The sequence below is a fragment of the Augochlora pura genome, chromosome 3 (assembly GCF_028453695.1).
Source record: "Augochlora pura isolate Apur16 chromosome 3, APUR_v2.2.1, whole genome shotgun sequence".
Taxonomy (NCBI): Eukaryota; Metazoa; Arthropoda; class Insecta; order Hymenoptera; family Halictidae; genus Augochlora; species Augochlora pura.
This window is the reverse complement of record NC_135774.1, coordinates 6,541,881-6,559,065: the sequence shown is the minus strand read 5'-3', so window position 1 is coordinate 6,559,065 and position 17,185 is coordinate 6,541,881. Positions and strand designations below refer to the sequence as shown.

The 17,185-nt window shown below is 34.4% G+C and overlaps 2 protein-coding genes and 1 long non-coding RNA gene across 7 annotated transcripts; 1 reads left to right on the top strand and 2 right to left on the bottom strand.

Annotated features, from left to right (window-relative positions):
• The first annotated feature begins 28 nt into the window (after positions 1-28).
• LOC144478619 (putative cytochrome P450 6a13) lies at positions 29-8,645 on the top strand. Of its 2 annotated transcripts, XM_078196664.1 has the most exons (5): positions 29-580; positions 2,250-2,471; positions 2,710-2,961; positions 7,157-7,352; positions 7,467-8,645. In XM_078196664.1, the coding sequence occupies exons 1-4, from the start codon at positions 157-159 to the stop codon at positions 7,324-7,326; spliced, it is 1,068 nt and encodes a 355-aa protein (XP_078052790.1). In that variant the 5' UTR covers positions 29-156; the 3' UTR covers positions 7,327-7,352; positions 7,467-8,645. The 2 variants fall into 2 exon arrangements, with proteins under 2 accessions (XP_078052790.1, XP_078052789.1); XM_078196663.1 differs by lacking the exon at positions 7,467-8,645 and having other exon boundaries at positions 7,157-7,432.
• A 975-nt stretch (positions 8,646-9,620) lies between these two features.
• Positions 9,621-11,079, bottom strand: LOC144478621 (uncharacterized). The gene is made up of 2 exons (XR_013495385.1): positions 10,638-11,079; positions 9,621-10,309 (listed from the first exon to the last, which is right to left on the bottom strand). It is a non-coding gene; the product is annotated as an uncharacterized LOC144478621 (long non-coding RNA).
• Positions 11,080-13,381: 2,302 nt separating this feature from the next.
• Positions 13,382-17,185, bottom strand: LOC144478620 (B-cell receptor-associated protein 31). Of its 4 annotated transcripts, XM_078196666.1 has the most exons (5): positions 17,031-17,178; positions 14,899-14,984; positions 14,750-14,795; positions 14,307-14,610; positions 13,382-14,202 (listed from the first exon to the last, which is right to left on the bottom strand). In XM_078196666.1, the coding sequence occupies exons 4-5, from the start codon at positions 14,578-14,580 to the stop codon at positions 13,772-13,774; spliced, it is 705 nt and encodes a 234-aa protein (XP_078052792.1). In that variant the 5' UTR covers positions 14,581-14,610; positions 14,750-14,795; positions 14,899-14,984; positions 17,031-17,178; the 3' UTR covers positions 13,382-13,771. The 4 variants fall into 4 exon arrangements, with proteins under 4 accessions (XP_078052792.1, XP_078052794.1, XP_078052791.1 ...); XM_078196668.1 differs by lacking the exon at positions 14,750-14,795 and having other exon boundaries at positions 17,031-17,179; XM_078196665.1 differs by lacking the exons at positions 14,750-14,795; positions 14,899-14,984 and having other exon boundaries at positions 17,031-17,185.

The window sequence follows — 17,185 nt, the reverse complement described above, 5'->3', positions numbered from 1 at the left end:
TTAATTATAATATAATCTCCGAACAATAATAGTAATAATTTAAACAAATTCCAGACGGAACCGTTGTCTCCGCATTTGTTCAATTTGGAGCCTGAAAGATGGCGGCCACTAAGAACGAGGCTTTCTCCAGTATTTACATCCGGTAAACTTAAGGAAATGTTTCCGCTCATATTAGAATGTTCGGAGCATCTCGAACACTACCTGGAAACAGTCGTAGAGAAGGGAGAACCTGTGGAATGCCGTGAATTGTTGGCAAAATATGCGACGGATGTAATTGGTAGTTGTGCTTTTGGAATTGAAACAAATGCTTTATCAGACACGGAAAGCGAATTTCGTCGAGTGGGTCGAAACGTGTTCAAAACTAATTTTAGCCAACTATTAAGATTCCGCCTTAGACAAGCAATGCCATGGCTTTACAGATTACTGGGCTATATACTACCGCAGTCCGAAATTTCGACATTTTTCACTAGAGTCATCTCGGACACGCTACATTACAGAAGTGACAATAATATTGTTAGACCTGACTTTGTTAATATGCTCCTTGAGCTTAAGAAGCATCCAGACAAATTGCAAAATATAAGTAAGTGTGACAAAATTACTCAACAAATATCAGCCTGATCACAACGTAGATGCAAGGCGTTTCACTAAAAGTACTACAAGTCGACGCTTTCAACCTTATCCTGAACAATATTCAGAAAACTTGTTTCAGAAAGCAATTAAAACGTTTTTTGAAATTGTGTACGTATCAAAATATACAACAATTTAAATATACAGTAAGACTCATTTCTTGATAAGTTTTTGATAGGCTTTACGAGCGAAAATGAGATTAACGAAGTCCGTCGAGCATCAACGGTCGAGATTCTCAGCATTTAAAAGCACATCACGGCTAGCAAAAAATCATCATGCAATAAAGAACATTTTAGTTTTAACAATTATCACTTTACCTTTATAGTTGCAGCATCAATGAATAGCTGCTAATCTTTCGTGGCACTACACGTGGTACTACATTTAAAAAGCTAACACAAAAAGTGTTAATTTTGGAAGTTCCATTCTTGCATGATTATTTTTTACGCTCGCGACATGTGTACTTCCTTAATTCTAGTTGAAAGAAGGTAGTATAGTGAGGCTACACAACAAAACCTTGTAACTCTCGCAAAATGGGGAGAGGTAACGTTCTATACATTGTGTGAAACGGCGGAGGTACAGTTGCACCATTCTATTTCCTCGCGTGGGATTGATAATCAAAGACCGTTGTGATTGCATTCATGGCCATGTTACATGACTCCATTCGTGACGTCACAGATAAATAGTTCGGCAGAATAATGATTGGTGGCAGCGTAGTTGATCAACGAGACGCGACCACGCACAAACGTAAAATCATCCCTGGCAAACGTCTCTATTCATCCCTGACGTCACGGATGGATTCATGTGACATTTCAGGGAATGTCATGATTACATGTTTTTACATTTCCACGTAGTTTCACTCCTTTTCTTATGTTTCGCACATACTTAGCAAGCTCTTGCGGGATTTTTTTTCAATCACGTGGAATCTATATGTTTCGAATCACAATCGACAATAGTGCCGCTCTTCTCTCTACTACCATCAACTATAGATATTCTTTTTCCTGGTATGATGGGTATAAGAGCTTTTTAATTCCTTCTACACAATGAAAGGAAAAATACTCGATGTGGAATAATTCCATTCGCAGATAAAAATTCCTTACCACGAGTCAGATTCGTGGTTTTCGATTATGACACGAATTCTTTACCACGAGTCAGACTCGTGGTTATAGGCCAAAGGGTTAATCAATTTTATAATGGAAGTTTATTCAAGTTATTCATGATAGTTATAATTGATGGTAATGCTATTTTGTTCACCAATAATAACTAACGACGGGGATAAGTGTATTGGAACTGTTCGTAATAATTAGCAATAAAAAAGATTGTACTTTACAGTACAGTACCGAATTATTTCGAATTTGTCTAAAACGATTTCCAATGTCCTCACCAAAAGTGTTTTTGTTACTTTTGGAAATGAGGCAATAAGAAAAGAAAAAGGATAATATTATAACAATTATGAACAATATGAATAAGAATTTATCTCTCAACGATAACTATTATGGCTAACTTGAATACATTTCCGTCATAGCTATAAATATTTGAATCAAGATAATAATTGTCATACAACAATTTTTCTCATATTGACTATAACAGTCAGGATCCTTGTCGTTTACTAATTATATTTACAGAGCTAACGGATACTTTATTGACTGCTCAAGCTTTTGTGTTTTTCGTTGCTGGCTTCGAAACATCCTCTTCAGCGATGAGCAATGCTCTGTACGAGCTAGCTCAGAATCACGAAATACAAGATAAACTTCGCGAAGAAATTCGAGAACATTGCAATAAAAATAAAGGAAAATTGAAGTATGAAGAGGTTAAAGAGATGACATATTTAGACTTGGTTTTTCGAGGTAAGTATGAAAATGTTAAATAATAATTTAAAAAGATTAAATTATCTTCCCTTGTTGTTCTAGAGTACTCTAACTTTCAATGCGTGATTTGTAAATGCAAACAACTTATTCTTTCCTCAATAATATCCAAATTTTAAATGTCATTTAAATATCATCATTTCAAATATGTCCTTCACTTTGTATAACTTTTGCACGATTAAGAAGGGGAATAAGTTAAACCAAATTTTCATGTATACAGAAACATTAAGAAAATATCCACCTGGACCCTTTCTAATGAGAAAATCGCTGGAAGATTACTGTTTCGATGACACAAAGGTCACAATTCCGAAAGGAAGTCTTGTTTGGATACCAATATTTTCTATTCATCGAAATCCCAAGATTTATCCAAATCCAGATTTATTTATTCCTGAAAGGTTTACCGATGATGTTGTTCAAACTCGACATCCCATGCACTATTTACCTTTCGGTGATGGACCAAGAAATTGCATTGGTATGTAATGACATGACATATTAAGTAGAGCTTAAAATACCACAGTAAACTAAAGCAATTTGTTAAGTATACCAGTCACAATAGTTAAAAACAAGTAGTATAAACTTGATGTAGTACCATATTATGATATATTATCACGTAGAGTTTATTTTGTAAACTCTAATCGGAGGAAGTTTTTTTTTATTTAGAAGTTTAACGACGCATCGATTGCATTGGTTATTAGCAATGATCGCAATTGTTCTTCATTTAGGCTTGGTTGTACAGTGAAGTATATTTTAGGAAAGTAGTGATTTCGGAAATACCTTTGTTGTTGTTAAGGTTGTTCTGTAAAGCGTCTTTTAGTTGGAATTGATTTCGGACTTCTGAGTGCTTTGTGCAGTGCAAAAGGATATGTTTTGTTGTGATTGAGGAATAGCAGGTAGTACATCTTGGTGGTTCAGTTTTGGAGATTAGATTGGAGTGTGTTAATTTTAGGTGACCAATTCTGAGTCTGTTCACGACTATTTGTGTTCAGTCACGGTGACAGACTGGATTTGTTGGGAAAGAATTTTTCTTCAATTTCTAAAGCATACAAAGACGCAAAGTTTTTCCATTCGTTGTTCCAGTGATCTTGCAAATGTTTCTTGAAAGCTCTGTAGAGGATGTCGTGGTAAAATACTACTGTGATCAAAAAGTAAGGTGAATTTGTTTATAAAATGTAAATTCTTTATTTATTCTTACAAATCAATTTCATCCCCTTCAAAGTAATCCCCGTCCGATAAAACGCACTTTTGCCAACGCTTTTTCGAGTCCTCGAAACAGTCGGAATAGTCTTTTCCGGTATAGTCTGCAAGACCTTCTTCGATTCAGTTTTTATCTCCTCAATCATGTCAAAACGGCGTCCCCGCATTGACCTTTTGAGTTTGTTGAATAGCCAGAAGTCGAACAGAGCCAAATCAAGCGAATACGGTGGTTACGGAACGATATGAGTCGAGTTTTTGGCAAAAAAGTCGCGAAGAACCAATGCAGTATGACATGGTGCATTATCGTGATGAAGGAACCAAGAGTTGTTCGCCCATAATTCCGGTCGTTTCAGACGAATAGCTTCACGCAAACGACGCATAACGCTCAAATAATATTCTTAATTGTCTCTAATTGCGTTGTAACACTTATAAACGTTTTTTTGTTCCACAGTTTGATCACCAAAGGCCTTCCGCAACATTTTCAACGTGTCCGCACAAGAATATTCATTCTGCAAACAAAATTTGATGCAAGTTCTTTGCTTAACAAAATCACCCATTGTAAAAATCGAAAAATTCACTTTTGGTTGTTTACAAAAACACGTGTAACTCTGCAATAATTAAACCTTTTGACCAACAGACGCTTGGCAAATGTTATAGACAGTCTTACACACACTTGGTTTCCTTGATTGTTCTTTCCCAGGCGAGACAGTGCGTTGTGTTTTGTTTTGGATATTGCATAGTCAGCGGCGTTATGTACTGCGTTGAAGAGTTGGTTTAATAATTCATCAATTTAATTAACGTTAAGAGTGGTTGATTCTTCTAGTATGGATATTGAATTGCTAAGACTAATACGATATTTATCCCAATCTGTTTTTTTCTATTATCCATCTGAGTCCTCTAATTGTTGTACCTTTATGGTTACTGCTATTGTAGGTAACATAGATAGAGCTGTCATAATAATAATCTTTATTTCGGCTTCACAGCCATGAAAAAATGTGGACTTGGTTTACAATTTTTACTCTGTTTCCACTCATTCTGTTCATTCATTCCGTCCCTCTACTCTATCGCTTAGCTATTTCATCTTACCTACTTTAAATTATTACTACTAAATTCTTACCTACTCTTTGGCCCTTCTATTGTCTTTCTTTTTCTCTTCTTAAATTTATTAACCTTATTATCTACTGTACTGTCCTATGATCCTCAAAACTATTTATTATTTACTTTCTCATATAATTACTCTAAGATTAAAATTATCCTAACTTTATTTTGTGCCTTCTTCTTTGGCTTATTCCTTCTTATTGCATCTTGTCTCTTGCCAAATCCCTCTTTTTCTTTATCCCGTTCAGCCATCCTTTCTTCCACTGACTATCTCTTCTATTTTTACCTCTCTACTACTCTCTCTACAGTCCCTTGTCAGATGGTCCCGTGTTCCTGGAGCCTCATTGCACAGGTCACACTTCCTCTTCTCCTCCTCTTCCCAGTACCTATTCCATTTCTCCATACTCCCGCATCTTGCCTGAGCCATCAGCTTCTGGCTGTCTCCCTTTCCCTTTTTGCTCAAGTATTCTGGCAACCCCACCGTTGTGATATACTTGTATCGCTCATTGTATCGTGATCTTTGGATCTTATTGTGTTGTATTTGGCCTTGTCCTTCTATGTCGCGCCTCCTGAATTCTTCAGCTATAGCCTTGGCATCTTTTCCCTCTCTTCTTTCCTTCTCGACTCCTAACATACTCATTCCATTTCTCTTTATGTATTCTTCTGTATTCTTCCAGAATTCTTCTGATTCTTCCGCTCCTGCTCTTACCACATTTCTTGTCTCTTCGTATACTTTCTGTTAGGCCCCTCTCTATTCCGTAATTTTCTATGCTTCTCCATAGTTTGTCTCGCTTCACCGTATCAAAAGCTGCTTTCACATCAATGAACACTGCATATACCCCCCCCCCCCCCCCCTTCTGCGTTTCCATCTCCACTACGTGTTTTAAGATATATGCATTATCTACCGTTCCTCTGTACTTTCGAAAACTTGCCTGAGATTCCGGGAGTATTTCCTTCGTTTCCACCTGAATCCTTAACCTTTCATTCAGCACTTCCGCGTAGATCTTGTACGCAGTGCTGAATAGGCGTATCCCTCTGTAATTACCTGGCTCTTCTGGATCCTCTTTCTTGTGCAGCACTGTCACGATTGTCTTTCTGCAATCATCTGGAAATCCTTTACCCTTCCAAATCTTCTTAATTATGTCCTTCAATCCCTTGTATTCCCTTGGCTGTACTGCCACGCTTCGTTTGGTATCCCATCACCCTCTGTAGCTTTCTTCTTCCTTAACATCTTTATTTGTTTTTCTATTTCCTCTTCTGTTAGATTCGTTATGTCTTCCTCTATATCAATCTGATCTCTTTTCTCTCCTTCTATCTTTTCTTCTGCTCCTCCCAGCAAGTTTTTAAAATGTTCTCTCCATGTTTCTATTTTTATTTTATTGCTGTTACTTTCCTTCTTTTTTCATTCTTTATTTATATAATCTCAAATTTGCCTCTCGTTCTCCACCTCCTTAATTTCTTCTTCCTCTATATGTTTCCTGTACTTCTCCTTGCTCTCACACAGTCCTCTGATCTCCACTTTTTTCTTTAAGTAATCTTCTTTCATTACTCTTCCCTGTTTCCAGTTTTTATAGCTTCTTACCACTTTTCTCTTTTCTCTGGTGCATTCTCTATCCCACCAATATTTCTTTCCAAGCTTCCACTTCCGTATTATTATTTTCTTTGTCTCCATGGCTTCCTCTACTGCTATTTTCAGATTTTCCCAGTCCTTGCCTATCTCTTCCTCTTCCTCAAATCCCTTCTCTTTCGTCGTTTTCTTATACTTCTCTATACTTTCTGGGTTCCAGCATCTTACCTCCTTTTCTTGGTCCTCCTCCGCCTCTAAACTGTTTCCTCTACTTGTCTTTACTATCATGCACAATGGTTGGTGATCTGATTCTATCCTGCCACCTACATAAAACTTGTCTATCTTGTCCAGGCCTCTATTGTTGCTCATAACATAGTCTATAACAGTGGCGCCACGTTTCCCTACATAGGTAAATTCTCCAGTTTCATCGCCTCATATATTCCCATTAAGAATGTGCCAGCCCCTTTCTTCTGTCAACTTCAACATTTTCTTCCCTTCCTCGTTATCGTGGATCCTCCGATCTTATCTGCGATAATGACTATTTCTTTAGTCGAATAGGTGTTGTTCGTGGCTGCTGTTGCATAGGATGGGGCTGATTTAGGTGTTGTGAAGTTGGTTATATTTTCTTCGGTGTTTGGAATAAGACTCCTGTACTCAGAGGTTTCATGTTTTTTTACGTTGTTCGATTGATCACTATGAAATGTGAGGTTATTCAATTGTTTTCGAAGATAAAGTGTTGTGCTAATCATTATTTAATATTGTTTTTCTATGTTTATAATTAGATGTATTTACATTGTATGAATTGCAGGTGCGCGATTTGCAGTTTATCAATCAAAACTTGGACTGATAAAAATACTTCGCAATCATAGAGTTGACGTTTGCGAAAAAACTATGATACCATACGTTATTGATCCAGCTGCATTCTTATTGGCACCAAAAGGAGGAATATACTTAAAGATTACAAAATTGGATGATTAGTATAAATTTTTAAAAACTTTTCAAAGGTAACTGAATAGGTAATAGAATAAAGTTACAATAATTGCTATATATAAATGTTCTTAAATAAAATATCTTTACTATGTTACATTACGATTGTTTCTAATCGCGCGATATCGTAGCTGAAATGCGTATTGTCATCCTGTAACATACGTCGAAGCGATAGTTCAGCCAGGACCTGAAGCGGCGCTGTAGTTGTGTTAACGGTCACTAGAAGAAACTAATTAGTAATATTTTCGGTTCCTATGTGGCGAGTACAGGTATCACATACGACGTATTGGTAAAAGAGAATTGGACAGTAGTGAAAGAGAAAAACGAAAATTGAGGGAGAGAGAGAGGGAGAAGCTTAGCGACTAGACGTGATTGCCACATTTCATTCCTCGCTTCACTGTTGCTATATCTTCAAAACCGTTTTGTAAACTAAATTTCATATGAATGAACTTGAACTGAAACTGATTTCTATAAAAATTCCCATAAAAACACATCACACACTGTTACGGACACGTGTTAGAGGTAAACTGATCTAACGCGTTCTGGTAAGGCATCGAGGTCGCTACTGTATTGTGTTACATAGTATGCTATCAATACAGTAATGTCTCCCCGAATGTCGCAACTTTATTCTACGACGAATGTCGTAGTCTATTCTACGCTATGGAGTCGGCGAACACGTGGTGCTACGTTGATTCGAATTGACGGAAGACAACTCGTACTACAATAACGTGACTTTCTTAATTTTAACATTTTAAAACTCAATCTTTTTTAACATATTGCTAATAGTTTCTCGATTAAAATAAGACTAAACATGAAGTAATTTGGACAAATATTTTTGATTAATGTAAAATCAAACACAATATAATTTCGATAATATTTAGTTATTTAATACTCAAAGTGTAATTGATTTTATTCCAATATCGCTACGACTATGTAAAAAAATACATTGTTACACATATGTAGAGTAACTGTACGTTAAAAACTGTGCAAAATTGTATTCTACATTAAATCATTCTTTTAACTCTTTGCACTCGAGGCCTTTTTCGGTGGCGCGAACCAGCAACTCGAGACGATTTCGGGCAAATTAGGCAACCATTTTACAAGTAATTTAAAAGTATGTATTAACAAACAAATGTATAAAAATGATATAATTTCACATGTTTATTTATTTATATGTCGAAAAGAACAAACTTTGGTAAATATTATACTCTATAATTAGATTTGGTGTGATATCTTGTAAAACAACATCCAAGATGCATCTTAGGTTTATCTGGACACGTATCGCAGTAATAAAAACTTTCCCGCCTACCTTCAGGCGTGTTACGGTCAGAACAAACCTTGCAGTCCCTTTTTGGCCCTTTTAGAATTATATGAAGCTTCCCGTTTAATCGGATTTCACTTCCACCTTCACTGTCGCTCTCTATAATTCTAATTTTTCGTCCTCTCACACCTCTTAGTGTATCACTATCTTCTCCACTGGATTCATTCGCTTCGCGGTGTAATCCGTCGGAAATCAGTGTGATTTCTTCATCCAACGCTGCAAAATCGAATTTGTCCGAACTTGAGCTGATTCGATTTTCCTCTATATTTTTAGGGCTCAAACACTTTTTTGCTACTATACTTACTGCCAAGACTGTTTCAAGCGAATGCAACACTGAGACTAACTAAACTGAGCTAAGATTTGGCTACAATGCCAGCCAACCCTAGTCCACGAAAGTATTTCCGAGAAAAATATCTTATCGCACATCGTAAATTAACGATAAAAGGACAAAAACACACAAAACCCAAGCCCTCTAACATTCTCATTCATGATCCAGTAAGAATGAATGGTTCAAGATACTATATTGGGGACGGTTCTTCACCTACTCATATTGTCCTAAAAAGGAAAAGCCCTCTTTCTCCGCACTTCTCGGATTGCTCTACTTCGGCTTCTATAATGCCGACTATAATCCTCCAAACATGCCCCTGAGCAGGTAATGATGGATATTGCTAATGTCCCGGTCGGTAACAGGTTCGATGTTCTGCAGTCTTTCTCAGGAGATGGCAGTATGTCCTTGATCTTTTGGCGGTTGGCCATAGAACATGGGCACTGTTCGTGCACGCGATTCACCCTGGTTCAACCCTTATTCGCCGAGTTGTCGAAGCGTACAGACGTGAGTTCCTTCCTAGGGTCGTTTTGCCCTAGTGTTTTTGTCGAATATAGCTTGACAAATCAACGTCCAGCAAATTCGTCAACGTTTAGCTAATTTTTCTATTGGCTAAGAAGGGGGAAGAAAATGCAGAACTCCACGGAAAACCTGATTTAATTCAGCAGTCAAAGAACGTACATCTTAGAGCTCTACAATAAAGTACCATTGCTTAAAGTTATCAGTATTTTGTACATCATTCTAAAACCTTCCACGAGCAGAGCGGTTAAAATTATTTGTTAAAGTAAAGCAAATAAATTCAATACTAGAGCGCGTTCATCAAACCAGCAACAAATCAACTTAGCTCTAAACCAATGATCCTTCGAACGGGATCACGCACGCTCTAAACGGACGCATTATTGTCTTTTTCACAAAATGCAGGCTTTTGCCGTTCTATTGTCAGGTTTATTGGTTCGCCATGATAATTAATTTTAAAAACATGGTCACTGACACGTTTTATGATTTCCAATAGACCTTCATAGGGTACTTCTAATAGTCTTTTTATAGTGTCGATACTGAGGAATACGTACATGTGTAAATATCTTTTAATAAGAAATGCTTAGGCGGGCCACACACTATCAGGTACACCTGACAGGCACGCCTGAACAGTTACGCCTGTCAGCTGTACCTGATACCTGACGAGCACACACACTCTTCATGTAGACCTGTCAAGTTTGTCAGTTCACCATGGATTCTCCAGCTTAGATTCTCCACCTTCTCAGGCTTAGATGGTCTATGATGTGCAGCTTGGCTGGGTTTTAACTGTCGAATATGTTTCTTAAATTTTTCTAAAACAGTTGAACAGGATAAAATTACACAAATATAAAAACTGTTAACAAATCTCCGCTTTATGATTCGAATAATTGTACAATGACAGAATAAATAGACGGAATAGATCGATCGAATTAATGGACGTAACAGTTTGTTGGAATAGGTAGATAAGTAGATATTCGACGGAAAAAAATTCGAAAGATGATTATTCAATTTGTATCGCATTATAAAGGTGCACAGACTTTAAAAATAAAGAAATTAATGAAATTGAGTAAATATAATAGAAAATATTAAATACATTAAAAGAGTAGCACTGATTGATACGTAACAAAATAAAAGAATTACCTATATTTGACGGAGCATAACTTCAGAACTCCCACAGACCCCGTGTTCAAATAAAAAAATATATTTTCCGTACAGCTTTCTTCAAATAACTGTGAAGAGATCATTTCCTTATAGAAATCAATTTGGAAATTATAATTGTTGAAAGATGACAGCGTCACGTATCGTATCAAAATAGTTTATACAATTACGTTTAAACTTTTTTTTCAAATTGAAATTTATTGTTTAACAAATACAAAGAATATTTAATTGCTAGTCACTAATGATTACTATTTTCTTAATTGTGTTTGATGAAAATTTAATTTCCCTATCTCTGACGGTTCAAAAATGATAACTTATTACTGAATCTCCAAATCGTCACAAACGCTTAAAAACTCAAGACACGGATTACGAAGTAACAGTGATACGGCCAAGAAGGAGTTGGTCGTGGGATTTCGTCTGGGCATGAGAGTATGGCGCGAGATTCAAACTTCAGAATTACATGCTACGAAATTTGATTTTATGCCTTTCTCGACCGAACTACAGAAGCAATAAGAACCTTCTGTGTTTCACAAGATCCTGTATACGTTGTTACGTTATCACGTTTCATGAGCGACGCGAACATAGTCACTAGTTTATATTACGACCGCGCTATTAGACTATACGCTTTCAATTAATGGCGACAAGAGGGAAGTTCGAATGTAAATACAAATTTATATCGTATATTTATATAGAGACACAGTATCGGCCGAGAGGAATAACTGAGAATATGTAATGAGATAATAAGAGAGTTCCCACGAAATTCTTCGTTGAACCTTTTTTTTATCCAGCGAGACTAATCGAGGAATGTAGAGAAAGTCACGTAGCCTCTCGTAAGACCCTCTCCGATTTCACGTGAACTAGACGAGTCACAATAGCAAATCCGGATCTCTCAAGTACAGGACGTCGTAAATCTTTAGACAAGGACTTCTCGGAACCCTCTCTGACCTCTCTCTCTTACTCAGTCCTCGAGCCGACATCTTCGCGCACGGCACACCCCCACAATGTTCGTTTCGGCGGGCTTTTCACCCCTGCGCGCTCGACTCCCGCGCACTCCCACCCGCATGCGCACCGTCGAACCACCAACCATCTTCGAGCTGCAACCGGAAGACGGACTGGCCGACAAATCAACTTCCAGCAAATTCACCAGCGCCCAGCTAATTTTCCTATTAGCTAAAGAAGGAGGGAAGGAAAAGAAGCTGGAAGAAAATGCAGAACTCCACAGAAAACCTCAGATTTAATTCGACAGTCAAAGAAAGTACACCTTAGAGCTCTATAAATAAAGTACCTTTTGCTAAAAGTATTCAAAGTTTGTACCTCTCTCAACAACTTTTCACGGGCAGAGCGGTTCAGCGCTCCACGGGCATCCGAACCATACCGAATTCCCTACATTGAACAATTAAGACCGTAGCACAAGCAAGAAAGTTTGTAGCTCAGTAAATTTTTTAGCTTCATTTTCCAAATTTTTAAAAATAACAATCGTATACAATTACAGAATTATCGCTATGTTTGAAAATACTTCTCATAAAGTAGAGTATTGATAATTAGACAATAACGCTGGACTGTATGGTTGAGAATTTTATTGGACAGAAAGTGCAAGTCAAATATCGCGCCGAATGGTTCAAATGAAGCAATAAGTAAACGGTTCGTGATCCTTTTAACACTGCATGGAGCATGCATAAAGCTTGTAGGTTTTGTTTTATCTTTCTCGATCATCCTCTTTTCTCTTTCGAAAACCACTGCTCGGAACGAGCTGGACATTAAAATAGCGGGGATAAGAGCACTCAGAATGATAAGGTAAAAATGACTCAATATGGTGAAGCATTATTGTATGTATAAAAAAGTTGAAGTCAAATTCATACCAAATCCATACCAAATTGTTTTTCTAGATGGATTATCTTACTCGGCTTAAACAATTCCATACATATAAATTTTTTAATATCAAAAATATTACGGAACTATTATGCATTTGCTAATCGGATAAAATGTACATTTTGAAATTTTCGAACATAAAGTAAAGAAAATTTATCGTAAAACTTGATACTCTGCAGTTGTTAATGTAAAAGTTAAACAACAAGACAACAATATTCTTGACACAGTTAGCTTTTTGACATTTTGTAATTGCAATTGTAAAAATTTAATTATTGGTTAAGATATTTATTAAAAATTGTTATAACACATTAAATTATTTATTTATTGAATATTAGAAATAAAAATATTTCAGGCCATGACAAATAATAAAGTAGTACAATTTTAACACTGGAACTATTAAAAAGCAAAAAGAATCACTTTATGATAATTCTAATGTTAATATAAAATATATTAAGAAAGAAGAAGAATCTGCTTCTTGTGTGCTTTAATCTTCATTAAAAATTAATTTAAAAATTGGAGGTATATTGGAGAAAAATTGGAGTAATATTTGTTAATCAAGTATTATCATGATGATTAATATGTACATATATACACTCAAAGGCCATCACTGTTGTGTTATCGCGATTATGAACGCTCTCTACTTTTACAGAAATTGTACAAATCCATCTTGAAATGTGATTAGGTGCTTGAAAATCTGTTCGATTCTTTCGTAAGCGAGTACCACGGGCTTCGCGTATATTTTTTTCTTATCTTACGTCGTATATTATTAGGTTTCAGTTCAAAAGAAATAAGGATTAAAAAGTGTCCTTTCGTAAACTAGACGGCGATATTTTGTAAAAGTCATGAACATATGAAAGTAATGGGCTTCAAGTCTAAAATTCATTAACAAGTCAGTATACACAGCATCATACATACATATACAAGTGTAAAATAACAGACACCTCTCTTAACAAGTCTTTAACTAATAAAACCATACATATTATGTATATCTTTTCAGGTTAACAATGTACTGTTATGCTGACACGTATATTTAAATGTCTTTATCACAAAGATTTATTATTTTCATAATTTTATAGAAAAACAAGTGTACGAAGTAACATATCCTAAATTTTCAACAAAATTTAATAATGAAAGTGTAAAAGAATGCTTATTTTAATATCATAAATCTTATATTTAAATAAAATACTATATATTTATATTAAATTAATTTAGTAAGTAAATATATTCTGTTCTTAGTTCATTATAATTTAATCCTTTTTCTTATCACCATCTGATGCAGATATTGTGGCATGTTCATCACATAAACGTTCATATTCTTTAGCAAGGGATTCAGCTTGTGACTTTATAGCCATTTTATCTTTTTGTTCCTTCTCAATCTGTCTTTCTAATTCTTGATTTTTGTCTTGCAATTCTTTAAGCTGACTTCTTAATTCAGATACAGCTTTGTCACATGCTTCATTTGAATCATTTTGTGCACTTTCTCCAATTGTCTTTTGCGATAATAAACTTTTTGCTGTTGTTGTTGCAGACTCTGCTTGTCGCATAGCTGCTGCACTGGATGCTAACAACGTTGCCTGAGTAGAAATTAATACGACAAGACGGCGTATAACTAGGACTAAGAACAGTGCAAAGCCTGATAAATGAAAATTTCTTTGTGCTCTGAACAATTTCATGTTACCTGTAGAAAACAATAGGAAGATTACAAATTAAGGAAATAAATATAGCTTCTTAATTAAAAAATAGTGATATAATATAGAATATGGAACAAGAATTAATGCATACCTTGCATTTCAGCATCTAAGTGAGCACGTTCTCCTAAATGTTCTGTAGCTGTGGTATATTTTCTCATTTCTCTTATAGAATCTAATAACACTAAGACTAATAGAATGAGAAGAACTACAAAATAGATTGTTGCCTTGCCAGTTATATTTTTTAAAAATCTTGATTTGAAAAGTCTATTCCATCTAGTAGGTGATGCTACTGGCAAAACTAATAATAACACAAAAATAATTTCAGCATAGAGAAAACCAGCAATCAGCGTCCACTGTAAACTCATTTTTCTTGCTTCTTCAATTTATGCAAATATCTGCAATAAAACATGTGGAAGGTAATTATGCTATTATCTTTCCATTAGTACTTATAATAATGGAAATGGAAAACTCCTATAAATTCGAACACAGGATGCAAAAATAAGTTTTAAGACCATAAGGATTTATAGTACTCACCAAGGAGAGCAAAAAATGTCCAATCAACATGAATCCAAAAGTTAATCTTTTCGACAGAAAATCAATTTTTAATATCCAAGAATATTCGATGACATGATAATGTTAAGCATCATTAAGGATTCTTTCATTAATGCAAATTTAATACAAACCTTCCTCGACACAGATAGATTTCCCATATGTTTTCCCTCTGTTGCAATGCAAAGTTCACACCTATGGATCATCAAGTGACGTACATCTGCAAGTATTTTTCCTAAATCGTGTATTGTTTGACATGAATTTTTATTATGATGAGTAGGCTATTGCTTTTAAGTGTCCTCAAAACAAACAATCTAATGAATTCAAATCGGGAGATTGAGGAAACCCTTCTACTGATCCTTTTTGTCCTATTCACCGACCTACTACCTTCTACAAAACTGAGTATGACAAAGGTATGTATTAAATTCACATTTATGAAAGAATCCTTGTTAATGCTATAATAATCTTGTGCTGACAACCTTAGACGTACTTCTGAATAAATTTCTCTATTTGCATTCATTGTATTGCAGTGAAACTCATTCATGTTATCAAATATCCTCAAAAGGATTGACTTCTGAATATACGTTGATTGATTATTTTTTACCCCTGTTGGTAAATACTATAAATTCTTACTGTCTTGAACAACAGATTTTTAACTACTTGTATAAGCTTACCTTCATGCAAAGTGATTGTCTCATGCTTAACATACTATTTTATTATTTCAGTAAAGTTTTGTTGTTATTTGTCATAAGAAAATTTATTTATTTTTATTCATAAATAATATATGCAACAATATTGTGAAGCATGGTACACTAAAGTATAAAAGTAACAAATAGAAGTAGCTACCTAAATATGTGTATTATAAAGTTCCTAATACAAAATGCACAAAATGCTCTTCTTCAGCTCTACTAATGAAATGTTAAAAGTCAATTAATCCTTTCCATAAACTTATTTGTAGAACTTATTAAATAAAATGCATTGAAACAATAGCTTCAAAAACAAACGCAGGTTTTTCAAACAAAATAAAAGTAATTGAGACATTCAAAGCCAAGTCATGAACATTTAGGTGATATGTTTATTTATTTAACATAAATGTTGATTTTTATGGTAATAAGAATCATATTGATGAATATAAAAAATTAGCTTGTTATCTACAAAATACAAGTAGATAATGTAAAGAATAATTAATATCATAAAGCTCATTCCTTAATTTCTATTTTAGTAAATAAACTTCTATGAATTCAGAAAATTTTTTAGGTAAAAAGTAGATAAAGAATAAAAAAGTTTTAATAAATTTAAGAACCTCATCAGTACATTTTTGACAATTACAAAATATAAAGAAAAATTTAGAAAGAGATTAATTTTAAGAAGTGATCTAATAAGAGATAGTAATTATAATAATTATAAAAGGAATATATGTATTGACTTTCCTGATAAAAGAGAATATTTAGTAAAATGATTGAAATGGTTCAGATATAAAAATATTATTATTAGTTAATTAGTACTGAAAGTACTAACTGTTAATTAGAGAATCTATAAATAAAATTTTTATTTGCTAAAAATCTGTTACTTGGCAACTCGATAAGGCAAAATCTCTAAAACTCAAAAGTTTAGATCTTCTCCTGAAATTTAAATTATTAGCATTCAACCATATTAATAAATAATTGTATATCAGTTAGAAGCATACATTATAATTTCAAAAATGCAAGATCAGAATCTATTACAATCTTGTTATTTTTTAGGAATTATTATCAGAACTACTGTACTAGAGAAAACTGAAGTTTTCTTAGCACTATTTCATTTCATAACTTACTATAATCTATTAAATTGTACAAATATGCAAATGTTGTTTTCAGATTGTCTAATTTGTTTTAAAATATTATATGGAGAATTGCTGCATGATGTAGTACTTTTGAATATGGTATATTATGAATTCTGAGTGTAATGAAAATGGAAACATTTCAATAAAATAATTCAGATGAAGAACAATGATATAAAACCTTCCTGCTTTTAAATAATTTTTGTATATACCTATTTGCTTACATAAAGATTGTTCTTACAATACCTGCGATAATACTTTAAAAATAGATGACTCAATACACTTACAATGTAAATGATGAACTAAATGCGTAAAACACTAATAATTTACAATAAGATAACTATTTTGTTAGGAAATTTTACCGCAAATATATTGAATTGTATTTGAAATACACTTATAATAAAAATCATTTGCTAAAAAAAATATGGAACATCAAAAATACGTTACCGGTAATTGGTACGATGCACAGATTATGGGCAAGTTCAAAGTACGAGAAATCTTGGAAATTTTATAAATAACACCTCATTCGTTGACGTCACAATCCGATGTAGGCACAGATAGATAAGTATGCACAGAAATGTAGTGATATGAGCAACTCCTGC